Source organism: Triticum urartu, chromosome 5, assembly GCF_003073215.2.
Source record: "Triticum urartu cultivar G1812 chromosome 5, Tu2.1, whole genome shotgun sequence".
In the NCBI taxonomy this organism is placed as follows: Eukaryota; Viridiplantae; Streptophyta; class Magnoliopsida; order Poales; family Poaceae; genus Triticum; species Triticum urartu.
Window position 1 is genome coordinate 639550338 of NC_053026.1, and position 13894 is coordinate 639564231.

At 48.8% G+C, this 13894-nt stretch overlaps 1 protein-coding gene across 1 annotated transcript; it reads left to right on the plus strand.

Moving 5' to 3' along the window:
- The first annotated feature begins 4528 nt into the window (after positions 1-4528).
- LOC125506419 (short-chain dehydrogenase TIC 32 B, chloroplastic-like) lies at positions 4529-6292 on the plus strand. The gene is made up of 3 exons (XM_048671234.1): positions 4529-5248; positions 5414-5630; positions 5811-6292. Exons 1-3 carry the CDS (start codon positions 4644-4646, stop codon positions 6009-6011), a joined length of 1023 nt encoding a protein of 340 aa, XP_048527191.1. The 5' UTR covers positions 4529-4643; the 3' UTR covers positions 6012-6292.
- The last annotated feature ends 7602 nt before the right edge of the window (positions 6293-13894 follow it).

Below are 13894 nucleotides of genomic sequence, written 5' to 3' on the forward strand. Positions count from 1 at the left end.
TCAACGGCGTCAATCGATCACCTAGCTACTCTATCGTAGGAAGGAGTTTGCATGGGTGCTGCGTACTGTGTGTATGCCTGGTCTATGGAAGCGCGTGCATGGCAATGGGTACGTGCAGTGCATCTGTGCAAGGCCAGGTGAATAGGTGATGAAGTGACGCATCGCATCACACAGATCCGTAGACAGCGCAAAGTTGGCCAACAGTGAAACCCATCGTTCGACGAGAGAGGGGTGTCCGTGTCGGCATGTCGAGGCCTGACGGGACGGACGTCCGTGCATACGAGTGCACTTCAACAGCATAAAGAAGACGGCGAATCGATGGACATGGACTAAATGCATGCAAAGTTGCCGGCCCTGTACATGACCCATGCAGCATGCGTGCATGGCACACGGCGTCGGCGACCAGGTCCGTCGTGAAGGGAAGGGATAAGATGGAGCGATGGAAACCTCTCCTTCCTTCCACCTGCGAGCCGCACGTGTTTTACTTATCATATCATGCTAGTCTCCTTCGTCATCCTTTGTGGCGCATCCCAAGAAAGGTACGACCACCGAGGCACGCACGGAGGAGGTCGATCGAGGACAGGGTACGTGGTGACCGGTGAGGCGACGTCACTAGACTCTGGTTCGCCGTGCCATGTCCGAACTATGGAGAACATCATGTCCTGATAACACTGCTGCCACACATGCACGCACGTTCACCACTAAGCATGAGCGCTGGTGCTGATGGGATTCATATCGCCACGTCGTAAAACTGAACGGAAATGCTAGTATCTAGTTTATGCATATGATGCAACACAATTATCATATAGAGTAGCTAAGCTAGTTAGTACCCAGCATGTGCCGTGCGGGGTCATGGATCGATCGCTAATAAAGCGCGCGGGGACAAAGGAACATGGCGTTTGCGCAATGTGTGGTCGATGGACATGTACTGCTTTGTGTTGCGCCGGAAACGGGCATGGATGAGTCCCAATCCATGCGCCAAACTTGACACCCACCTACACTCCCACATGCACGTCGCTCTTCGCCCACAAGCACTTCTTCCGTCCCGCCCTCTTCCTGCATGCGTCCTTTCTCTATCATCGTTTTTTTTTCGTCGACTTTTCTCTATGATCAAAGCTAACTTAGCTATCCACTCCAGGCCTAGGAAATTAAAGTTTGCACTAGTAGTACAGCACGAAGTTACCGTATGTCATTTGCTTTTTCTTTTCTTTTTGGCGAGAGGTATGATGTTCGCATTAGCTCATGATGGCATCACTGGAACCCGCTCTCTAATCACCGCTGTCGTACACGATCGAGCACCGGAACGTAGGGTAGATTTCACATGCAATGACCGATGCTACTCCTAGGTTAATTTCTCTTCTTTGTGGCTAGCTAGTGACGCGGAGCAGTTCAGCGCTAGAGACTACTACCCTAGAGATCACTTCCTTTCACCGGCCTGCCCTCGCTCGCTTTCAATACAATGCCCGTGTCGAAACCTGCGTGTCTTTTCTCAGCACCGCATTGATTGATTGATTAGTCTGCTGCCGCAAGCCGGTCGATCCCTGGCAGCAGCTTTGATCATGTCAGCGTAGCATCGATCAGGGGCAGGGAGGGGCGCAGCAGGCCATAGTTATTCTCCTCCTCTCATCATTCACAGGTTGGTCGAACCGTGCAGATGGACAGGTCCTGCCGCTCTGCTGCACCATGGGCCTTTGATCATTTCACACGCGCAATACTGTTTTCTTTCTGCAGCATGCACTTGCTCACGAGAAATGAAGCTTCATGTCCAGGTTGAAATCACTACTTACTGCTAGTACTAATAGCTGGCTTACCGATCCAGGCCAGCATAGTACTACTAGTGCGCCTTGTTTGCAGAGGTCGCGGCGTACGAGGATCTGCCAGAACCCAGAGAAGACCAATGCATGCTCGCGGGATGAAGACACACTGACCAGTCCTGACTAGGTACCCCATGCAATGCAACGAAATCCTGTGTGCCTCCATGCGTGCCGGCGTCTCGTCACATCCATCACACGAGCGCTGCCTACGCGGCGATCATGTCAAGTACACGTACCTTCGTCCATACAGATACAGGGGCGAGGCGAGTATGGGAGTGGCCGGCTGTCGGCTGAGGTGCGTGTACGTGTATGCCCGACGCCATTGAGTCATTAGGCCAACTCCACCGCACGACCCTAAATCTATACTCATTTTGTCCGGATTTTGTTCATATAGGATAGAAATAGAGAGAACAAACGCCGGACAGAGGCCGCACAAACTCGCTGCGCGCAACGCTGCTACCCTAAATCTATACCCATTTTGTCCGGATTTTATCCGTATGGTGGGCCAGGTACAGAAAAGGAGAGAGTGACGGGTGGGGTCGAGGCGGACACAGACGGACGACGAGGACGCGAAGACGTCCACTTTCTGTCCGCTTTGGCCCCAAACCAAGAGCAACTTTGGTCTGAAAATGGAGCAAAAACGGACACAGACCGGACGAAACGTCCGTATGCTCCCATGCGTTGAGTCGTTCGGTTTGTCCGTTTTACTCCAAACGGACACAAACGGACAATTTGGGATAGAAATGGGTCGTGCGGTGGAGTTGACCTTAGTCAGCCAGACACACGCAGACTCCATCGGCGTACGAGTGGACGGACTGCTAGGGCGCGGCGCATGTCCACTTCTCCAGTGTTGCTGGTGCCGCGCAGCGCCTACCCTATCCAAAAATCCTACTCTCTTCATTTCGGTTTACAAGTCTTGCGCGTATATCTAGATTGCCAATTTTATTAATTTAATATAATCTATACTCCCTCTGTAAACTAATATAAGAGCGTTTAGATCACTAAAGTAGTAATCTAAACACTCTTATATTAGTTTACGGAGGGAGTATAACACAAAAGTTATATTTTTGAAAATAAAATATTTGAAATTCATATTGATATATATTTTTTGTAATATATGACTTTGCATGGCGCATACTCTGTAAACTAAGAGAGAGATAGTACACTAGGTGTGCATGCATGCATGCAGTGCGCCATGCAAAGGCTGGCTATAGTCTGTGCACACTCCGAGCCGTCTCGATCGATCCTACTCCATGCAGTACTGAGTCGCAGGCGTATTGCTAACGTACAGCACGTTATGAGGAGTAAAGGGTTTTCACAGTAGAGGAGCAGCGTGGGTATCGAATTACTCCGTTGATGGATAGATCGCCCGGCCGGCCGGCCGCTACATCGAATTACTCCGTGGGCTGGTTGACGTCGTCGATGGCCGATCGCAGAGCAGGAGCTAGCTCCATCGGTTTTAATGGCGATCGGTCCATCGATCGGGCGCATGCATGCGCCGCTAGCTGCAGCGCAGGACATGCGAAAGCCTAGATGTGGAGTAAAGACTATGCGCTGCACTGCACTGGGCTGGCTGCTCTACGGCCTTTTTGCTCGCTGCAGGGCATTTTGGTGACCGTGCTCCAATGGAGCATGGATTTTTTCACGACATCTTCTATTATATATTGGCATGATGACGGAAATTTAGTTTGCATGCGTGGTAATTTTCCGACCAATAAATAAACTGAGACGAATTTGTCATGCTCAGCAACTCCACTTGCCATCCTCAACGAACATAATTTACCATAATAATGCTTAATTTGTCATACCTAAAAATCTGACGTTTGCTGGATATTAGGGTTCCTCAATTAAGCAGACTGGCCACTGGCGGGAACCAATCATGTGGTTTATAGGTGAGGCATTGGTCAGGTGGACCTAACATAACCATCTTCCACATGCACGTCCACCCACGTATTTGTAGTAGGTCTTGCCAATTGACCTGACTTTGTGTTGTGTCTCCCGGGCGGACCCGACATGGATCAATGGTCATGTCCGGGCAACCTGGCCGGCGTACGTAGATATGCAACGACAGTACTGTTTGCTATGCACAGCTCGCGGCCAAAATTCATCGTTCCAGAGCATGGGAACCAAACACACACCCTTCCATCATACACATCCAGATAAACCCATACCCATTGATCCACATCTAAATGCCAGGTGCTTCTTTCATGAGAAACTGGTGCAATGGGCCAATGGCAGCCTGTGCTTATTTCGGCCGATGGATCCATGCCCAGCCTGCAACCAACAAAGTATAATACGTTATATACATACGATACAAAGTATATTGCTGGATTTGGATTTGAAAAGGTTTCCCATAGTATAACTAAAATTTTGACACATAGTTGACATTTTCTTCATTAATTTATGATCAAACTTTCATTGTTATTTAGTCTAAAATGAAGAGGATCTGATTTACCTGGACGGAGAAACGACGCGATGAATGTGACCAGTGGGTGGGCGGCGCATTGACGGAAAGTAGCGGCACCACCGATGGGCCACGGAGACGCCCGGCACGTCCTTCCGACCGAGGTAACTCGCACGGTCGCCGCGCAGTCAATGCCATCAAATCATCGGGGAGAAGAATTAAATTCAATTTAGCTCCGTCCGTCCGTCGCAGCGTACTTGGGCTTGGGCGCGAGCGAGGTCCCCGATCGAGCTTTATATAACTCGGCCCAGCGCCATTAACTTCCTCACCCCCGCCCACACCCACGCTCCCTAGCTCTCTTCTCTGCCAAGCTAGCTCCGCGGCCGTGCGGCAAGGACGCGGTGGCCGGCCGGTGGTGCTAGCGGATGCCGAAGATGCTGCAGGCGGCCAGGTACCTGCTGGGCTCCCCGGGCGCCAGCGGGTTCGGCTCCAAGTCCACCGCCGAGGAGGTCACGGCGGCGTGCCCCGACCTCGGCTCGCTCACCGCCATCATCACCGGCGCGACGTCGGGGATCGGGGCGGAGACGGCGCGTGTGCTGGCCAAGCGGGGTGCCAGGGTGGTCATCCCGGCGCGGAGCGTCAAGGCGGCCGAGGACATGCGCGCGCGCATCCTAGCCGAGTGCCCGGGCGCCGACGTCCTCGTGCTGCACCTGGACCTCAGCTCGCTCGCCTCCGTCCGGGACTTCGCTCGCCGCTTCCTCTCCCTCGGCCTGCCCCTCCACCTCCTCATCAACAACGCCGGCAAGTTCTCGCACGGCCAGCTCGCGCTGTCCGAGGACGGCGTCGAGATGACCTTCGCCACCAACTATCTGGGCCATTTCCTGCTGACGAAGCTCCTGCTGGGGAGGATGGCGGAGACGGCTGCGGAGACGGGGGTGCAGGGCCGCATCGTGAACGTGTCGTCCAGCGTGCACGGCTGGTTCTCCGGCGACTGGGCCGACTACCTCCAGCTCGTCACCCGCCGCAAGATGTAAGCATCGCATCTTTCATCGATCCTTCACCTAACTCTGTCGACTGACAGTAAGCGCCATCCGCCATTAGTTAGTTTTATTATTATCCTCACCTGATCGATCGCCATTGTTTAGTCTGCCGCTAATCAAGCTTGGCATGTGCATGTGCACGTACGTGCGTCCAGACCCTACGACGCGACGCAGGCCTACGCGGTGTCCAAGCTCGCCAACGTGTTGCACACCAAGGAGCTCGCCGCCCGCCTCCAGGAGATGGGCGCGGACGTGACGGTGAACTGCGTGCACCCCGGCATCGTCAGGACGCGCCTCAACCGCGACCGAGAGGGCCTCATCACAGATCTCGTCTTCGTGCTGCTGTCCAAGCTGCTCAAGACCATCCCACAGGTGATTAATCTGCTGCTCTCATCTGTGTTATCATATGCAGACTGCAATCGCTGCACTCTGTTCTGCGCCTTGCCCCGCCTGCCGGCGCCGCGCCGGAGGTGAAGGCTCTGCTTTCCGCAGTTAATGCGCCGCTCGCCCCTCCTTGCTGACGTACGTAGTGCCCTCTCTTCTCGCGCGCAGGCTGCGGCGACCACGTGCTACGCGGCGGTGCACCCGAGGCTGGCCGGCGTGTCAGGCCGCTACTTGGCCGACTGCAACGAGGCGCTGCAGTCGCCGGCTGCCGCAAGCCGCCGCGAGGCCGCGCGGCTCTGGCAGGCGTCGGAGGACATGATCAGCGGCTCCAGTAGTCAACAGGGAAGCACGAAGGAGAGGAACATCTGAGCATCCGACTAGTCTGTGTCCATCAACCGTGTAAACATATTCCTCCCTTGGTTTGTTCTGCTTCAAGCCAGGATGTAACATGCACATAATCATATTTTAGTACTAGTAAGCAGTAGCTAATCAGTGATCGTGTTTGTCACAGAGTGAAGATCATCTGTAAGAAAGAGCTCGGACTGTGAGATCCATGTGTACTACTTTCCCTAGACTAGAGGGTCATTGACTTGGGTTGGTGACATGTAAGCATATACTCCTACATACTACATGTATACTGTATTTCACTAGTAGTACTATTTGCAAGCCAAACTCCTGTATTCTGTCAGTACACACATACAGGATGCTCGTAGCTTGGTCTGTTCATGCGAGAGAAGTGAGGCATGCCACAGTGTCTCACGCACGCACGCTGTGCAACATCTTCTATCTATCGTATCTCTATCTCAGTACGTGCTGGTACAATACAAGGTGGCGATGATACGTGCGTGCGTGCATGGGCCAACAGAACAGAAGCGCTGAATTGTTTGTCTCGTTCGATTGGACTCGTCGACGGGCGAATTCATATGCGGCCGATGCCTGTGGAAAGGCACGCGACGCATCATCTACGTCCGAATGATTGCGCCCGTGGCCGGCCGGCCGTTGTACGTCGCCGTGGGGGCGCTGCAAAAGGAAAGGAAGGGGTGTCCTTGGGAGCACAGCGTTGCAGCGCCCGAGCACCAGTGCTCTCTATATTTGACTTTTTTAAATTTGTATTTTTGAAGTTTCAAAAAAATGTGAAATTATTTCCCGGGATGCATATACACATTCCGAATACCCGTTGCAAGTTTCGGTACAAATCTCGTTTTGTTTTGGACTATAGAAAAAACAAATTTCTGACAATATATAGGAGAAAAAAGATGCCATTTCTGTCAGAAATTTCTTTTTTTTGTATTTCCCAAAATACAAAGTATTTCTTCTCTAGATTTCTACCAGTCCTTAGGAATATGTGTACGTATTCACATATTTGTTTTCAGATTTTTTTGAGCATCGAAAGTGTGTTTTTCAAAAAATTCAAATATCAAAAGCAGTAGAGCTCGGCCTCTGCAGCCACTTTTCGTGTCCTTGGCCGTTTTCCCTTGAACAGGGCTGGCTTGGAGGGTCCCTTCCTTTTTTCTGTGACATGAGATGGCTGCTTCCTGTCTCTCGATGATTTCCGATCAAGGAATGGTGACCGGGCAAGGTTTTCCGTTTCTTTCTGCTGATGCGACGGATCAGAACGTTCCACCGTAAATGGGTAACGCCGTTCTCTCTGGGACTGAAAGTAGGTGCTGTTCCTCTTCTATCGAAGTGGGGGCTCATGTCACATTGATATCCCTTTTATTCGGGGATGCCATCATTAGTTGAGATGCTTGTGCTGTATGATCACAAGAAGGTTCACAACTCGTTTTGGAGTTGTTGATTGTTTTTCAGATAGCTACCCACTTATTCCAAGTGGTACAAGAAGGTTTAGAACTCAATTCGATAACATCACAAAGCATGAATAGTACAATATACTTTCACAGCATCACAAAGGTAAATAGTAGGGAACTAAAAATCATCTGTGTAAGTGGAGCTAAACTATAGTATTAAAAACATTATTTATCCATAGCAGGGACAAATTGGACCGCGGTTTAATTTTTCACTTCATTTTCTTAGACTAATATTGGATCTTCAATAGTGTGATCTATGTATGTTTAGGTTTACTATTTGTATTTAGTTTTTACTGTTTCAAACGAGTTTCCATTATAACCAACAAAGAATTAAGTAATAATATCTTGAAACTTCATTCACAAAAGACTTTATAGAACTTCGTCAGAGGGATTGGTATAAATAATGTTAAATGCTAATCATGCCTTGCTGTAACATTATTGAAAAAATATGATCCATCATTCGCTATTGTAAACTAAACAATTCTAGCACCATCACACAAAATGGGAACAATATACTGGCAAACATAACCAGTTTACGAGAACTATAACAACAATCTGCCAAAACAGAGACTATATAAAGATGCAGAGAGGACTTATACTTCTGAAACTCCAACGATTCTGAAAACTTAGCACGAAACAGAGAACTCGCACATGTTTTTTTGTTAAAAGTTCGTGAATTTATCATCTTCTGTTGAATTGATATTTTTTTTAGTGACAAAAAAACTTCTGTTCCAGCACAAGACACACTAGCAATTTCAAACATGATAAAGGTAAGTCTTGGCACTTTATTTATGGTATGACGATTTTATACAAGGGATAATTATTCTTATTTGAGAAGCTTCCTTGAAAAGATTTACATTGCTTCCATGGACATGAAGCAAATGTTCAAGGTGCACTCCCAATTTATGTGGAGCTTCAGGGAAGTTTTGGGCAATAGCTGGTACCCAACCAACTTCCATGATTGGCACCAATTGTTGGCTAATTGCTCCGGTTAGGTTCACAGAATGTTGTGGGTGAATTTTGGAACCTTGGTTTGGAACCTGTGATGCGATAGGAATAAACTAGTCACAAAACATATTTTCTCATCTAGGGATACTGATGTGATTTACAAACTATGTGGATTCTTGCAGGTTTGGAAGTCTCTCTCCAAGCGGCGGGATAAGATGGCCATTGATGAGTTGACGAGGAAGCAGAAGGAAGTGGCAATCCGACTGCTTATGATCATTTACCCTCCTTGAGGCATTGCTTTCTTTCTTTCGGGGGCTTGTTTGCTGTTGCTCCCAGCTCTTATAGTACTGAATTTGTTGTTTATTTTCTTGTTGTGTACCCTTATTGTTGTTCTTGTGGACCTCCGTTTCGGTTGGATGCATGTTGGATGTATTCGGTCATGGCTTTATTTTATAAAGCGGGGTGAGAAGCCTTTTTTGGTGCCAAACATGTGTGATTTATTTGAGTATAACAAGCACTTGCATGTTATATTAGCTAGGATTTGTCATGTGAACTTATTGATGTAGGCAGAACCAACATGTGTGCAACTTGACAACTTGTAACACGGGTATACAACCAAGATTTTCTAGATGAAGTGACTACTAAATGATCCTTGAGAACAAAGGTCGATGTCAATTACCAAGTGAACAAGTTTTCCTAAAAAAGTCCAGTTACCAATCAAGCAGTGGTCAAACCGTTGGTGGTGAGAACACAAAGGTGATTTATTTTTGTAAGGTTGAGTGTGACCGAAATTTAGAGTTGGGATAGGGAATCAACCTGATGAGACAATTAGATGAGTTTCTTGTCCGTTGTTGGAATAAAGAACTCACCGGATACATGCAACATATGAGGGATCGAATTAAGAAAATGAATACCAGTAGTTGTTGTGCATGGTTGGGAATCTTAGTTTGACATACTGACATGAATACAAGGGCTATAGAACCAAAGTAAAATTTACATAATCGAGCATTATGCAGACAGTTTCCCTGATTCTCTCACCCGGTCTATCGGTATCTTTGTACACAAAACACCAAGGGCTTTTAGATATATCAAGCGTTGAAACTGCGGATAGTGTTATATTCATGTAGGGCTTGTTTGATTCAAAGGATCCCTGAAGAAATTTTGGAGGATTGTAGCCCTTACGAATTTTTTTTATACCTGTTTGATTCGTAGCATTACAATTGATAGGAATTTTTCATCAACTCCAACCTCATGTGTAGAATTCTACAGTGATGCTCGATCATTAAAAGTCACGGCAAGTTAGCTAGGTTCCTACCAATCTAATGTTCAGTTCTTGAAAAATCTAATCTTCAGTTATAACAGATGACTGAAATGGTGGTTCATCTTTACTTCATCTGGCCATTGGAGCAATTCAGTTAGCAATAATTGTCACGATGATTTAGCAGGGATCAGTCAAATGCAAACATCAGAACACCATTTTGAACAGTTGACCTAGGTGAGCAATTTTATTTGCTGCCACCTGAGTACTCGTACATTACAAATTCTAAAGTGATCCCTGGTGAAAAGACATGCCCTTTTTTATGCTTGTGTATGATCAAACTTCCCGTACAATCCAGCTTCTTGCCTTCTTCCACACGATTCTTCCAAGTTCAAGTGTACTACCACTGGTCTACTACTTCCTGACCAAGTCTAGGTAGTGCCTTGTGAAACCCTGTCAGTTTTGTCAAGGCATGGGTATAGATCAATAATTTACTTGATCTAGAGAGCTAGGCACTATATAGGTGTCGAGTGCATGACCTCTTTTCTCTTGATTTGAAAGAATCCCAAGATCTTTGCTCCTTTGACCAGAGTACACACAACTTTAACTATTCATTCTCGAATGACGAATGTAACAGTAATCCCAAACACAGGAGCAGCTGTTTAACTATGCGTGAGTCCAAGCGAAAACGACAAGCGCATGGAGACCACCGCTTTTGATTTGACAAGTGCGCGTCCGAGCTAATCGTACCTAGTTCCATGCACGCACGCACCGTGTACTTTCTTCGTGGTGGGCAAGGGCTGATCAACACTCGGTCATGCACATGTAATCCCTACCGATGCTAGTTAATTATCCATTGGTATTTGACTAATCCAAGACCCAAAAGCTGGCTCGATCGGTGAGTTGTTGAATCACCCGTCTTTGACACGGATTAGCTAATGAGTGTCGTGAATAAAAAAATAGCTAGTGAGTAGAGTAGCACGTCTGGTTTCACATTGACCGCTCGGGTTTTCTGGTATTAGCAGAGTACAGCTTTGCACGCGTACATCTCGTAAATTCGTACTTGAGTGCAAAAGGTGTCCCAGAAAAAGTGCACAGGTTAATTAGTCCCCAAGAAAAGCATATATGGTCAAAAAGGAAGAAGCACCAACTATATATACAACGTCAATGGATCGCCTACTAAGCTTCTTATTATTTTTTCAGGAAAACTTTCAGTCTATTTATCAACTGTTAAATTAGTACAAAGAACATCAAAAATAAAAAAATACATTGATATCAACAGACCACCCGACGACGATTAAAAGCATTGAGGCAATGACGGCGGCGCGTTTCGTATCGCCTACTAAGCTGCTTAGCTACTCTACTCTACCGTCCGTAGGAGTTTTTTCATTTTCATGGGTGCTGCGTACTGCGTGCGTGTCTGTGCTATGCAAGGTTATATCGCAAGTGGCATGGGTGCAGTGCATTAACACAAGGTGATGAAGTGGCGCATCCGTAGACAACGCGAAGTTGGACAACAGTGGAACCCCTCGTGCCAGGAGCGAGCAAACGATCGACAAGGTGACTGTCCGCGTCCACATGTTGAGGCCGGACGTACGTCCGTGCATGCGAGTGCAACAGCATAAAGAAGACGGCGATCGATGGACATGCGTACTTGCCGGCCCGGTGCATGTGCAACATGCATGGCACACGGCGGCGACCAAGGCCGTCGTGAACGGGAGGATAAGATGGACCGATGCAACCACTGATGCAACCTTTCCTTCCGTCCTTCCGCCGGCGGGCCCCATGGATTTTATCCTGCTTGTCTCCTTCCTCATCCCAAGTAAGGCACGACCAACGAGGCACGCACGGACGAGGAGGTCGTTCGACATAGACAGACAGAGACAGGGTACGTGATGAGGCGATGTCACTGGACTCTGGCTCGCCGTGCTATGTCCGAACCACCGAGGACATCATGTCCGGGTGACACTGCTGCCACAGATGCATCTAGAGCTAGCGTACACGCGCGCACGTCGCCGGACTTTGGTTCGCCGTGCCATGTCCGAACCACGGAGGACACTGCTGCCACAGATGCACCTAGAGCTAGTGAGTGTAGACGCACGCTCGTTCAACACTAGGCAAGGAGCTCCGCTACTGAGTTCGATGCACTTCGATATGTGAAAAATGCTGCTCCTATGTCCATCGTCCCAAGGAGTTGATGGATGGGAATGGGATTCACATTACCACGTCGTAAAACTGAAGGGAAATCCAGTTTATGCATTTGATGCGACAAAATTAACCTATAGCTATAGGTAAGGTAGTACTTACTCCAGCATGTGCCGTCGCGGGGTCATAGATCGGTCACTAATTAAGGCGGGAACAATGGAACATGGCGTTTGCGCGGCGTGTGATCGATGGACGGGCATGGATGAGCCCCAGCCGATGCGCCAAACTTGACGCCGACACTCACATGCACGTCGCTGAACCACTTCTTCCATCTCGCCCTCTTCATGCATGCATCATTTATCTATCCTCAAAGATTATTATTGTAGCCAGCTATCCAGGGTCTAGGACGTGATTAAATTTGCACTAGCACGATAGTACCACAATGTTAACTTATGACATCCGTATTAGCTCACGGTAGCATCACTTGGACCAGTTTCCTAATCACCGCTGTCGTTCGAGATCGAGCACTGGTTTTATTTTGCTACATGCATTGATCGATACTCCTAGCTAGCGACTCTACTTTATGGCCTTGGAGTGTAATCTGGATTGTCGTTCTCTCGCATTGAATTCATCAAGGCCCATGCCGTGTCTGAAACCTGTATGTCTTTGCTTAACACGCATTTATTGATTAATCCGCTCTAGATCCCTGGCAGCAGCTGCTGCTTTGATCATGTCAGCATAGCATCGATCAGGGGTACGCAGGGGCGCAGCAGGCCATAGTTATTCTCCTCCTCTCATCATTCACAGGTTGATCGAACGGTGCAGATCGGCCTGTCCGTACGTTATTTGGCTGGCAGACCCTGCTGGTCCTGGTCTGCACCTTGCGCGTTTGATCATTTTACACAGATAAACGCTGTTTTCCTTGTGCAGCGCTTCCTGTCGAGAAATGAAGGTTGAAGTCCAGCATTGAAGTCCAGTTTGTAGTCTGAAGCTGGCATAGGGCGCCTTGTTTGCAGAGGCGGGCACGTCGTCGCGGCGTACGAGGCACGATGAACTGCATAAACGGATGCACAGGTAAACAGCGCATGCATGCTCGATCGTCCGATCCTTCCCCATCTCTCTCTGGGCTTTGGGAGCTTCGATCATCAATGTTTTTAGTAGGATGTAGCCCGTGTGGCAGATGATCCATGCTCGCCGGATGGTGATCATGTCGTCAAAGTACGTGCGCGCGATCTCCATCCATACACTGTCACGTACTACTCCAGACTAGGTAGCCCATGCAACGCAGTGCAAAACCCTGTGTGCCCCCATGCGTGCCGTCGTCTGGTCCCAGCCCATCCATCCGTCGGTGACACCAGCACCATCCATCCATGTCAAGTAGTACTACACGTACCTTGGTCCAGACTAGTCGAGCATGGGAGTGGCTGGCTGGCCATTCGGTCGGAAAGGATGCCACGAGCCGAGCTGAGCTGAGTGTTATTTTCTTCAAAACGGAGGGTACGACTACTATGATGAGTACGACAGACACACAAGCAGATTCCATGGACGTACGTACAAGTGGACCGACGGCCCAAGCGGGGTCGCGTTCACGAATCCCGAGGACTGCTGCTGCTGCCGCCACCGTGCAGGGCCTATCCTAGGTGTGCATGCATGCAGTGCGCCATGCAAAGGCTACATACTGCTCCATGCAGCTAGTCATGTAGTCCGATCTGCAGTAACGTACGAGTAGTAGTACTCCTACGTTTGAAGCCTTCCACTGTAGAGGAGCATGCGGATCGAATTACTACCCCGTCGATCGGTGGATCGCCCGGCCCCTAGATGGATCCAGCCTTTACGCGCAGTTGCAGAGCAGGTTGACCTCCGTCCATGGCTGGCCGCAAGAGCAGAAGCTAGCTCGATCGATGTTAATGGCGATCCATCGTTCCCGCAAAAAATAAAAAATGGCAATGCATGCGCCACTGCTTCACGCGCAGCGCAGGACATGCGAAAGCCTAGATGTGGAGTAAAGTCTCTCTCTGCACTGCATGCATGATCGATCGCTGGTTCTGCCATACACCGGCGTTTAAGATTCACAAGAGTAGATGACCCTCTGC

Bases quoted from the DNA above. Each gene is read 5' to 3' on its own strand.
- LOC125506419 (XM_048671234.1), top strand. From the start codon at position 4,644: ATGCCGAAGATGCTGCAGGCGGCCAGGTACCTGCTGGGCTCCCCGGGC. The intron at 5,249-5,413 runs GTAAGCATCGCA...ACGTGCGTCCAG, and splicing joins CTCGTCACCCGCCGCAAGAT to ACCCTACGACGCGACGCAGG. The intron at 5,631-5,810 runs GTGATTAATCTG...TCTCGCGCGCAG, and splicing joins TGCTCAAGACCATCCCACAG to GCTGCGGCGACCACGTGCTA.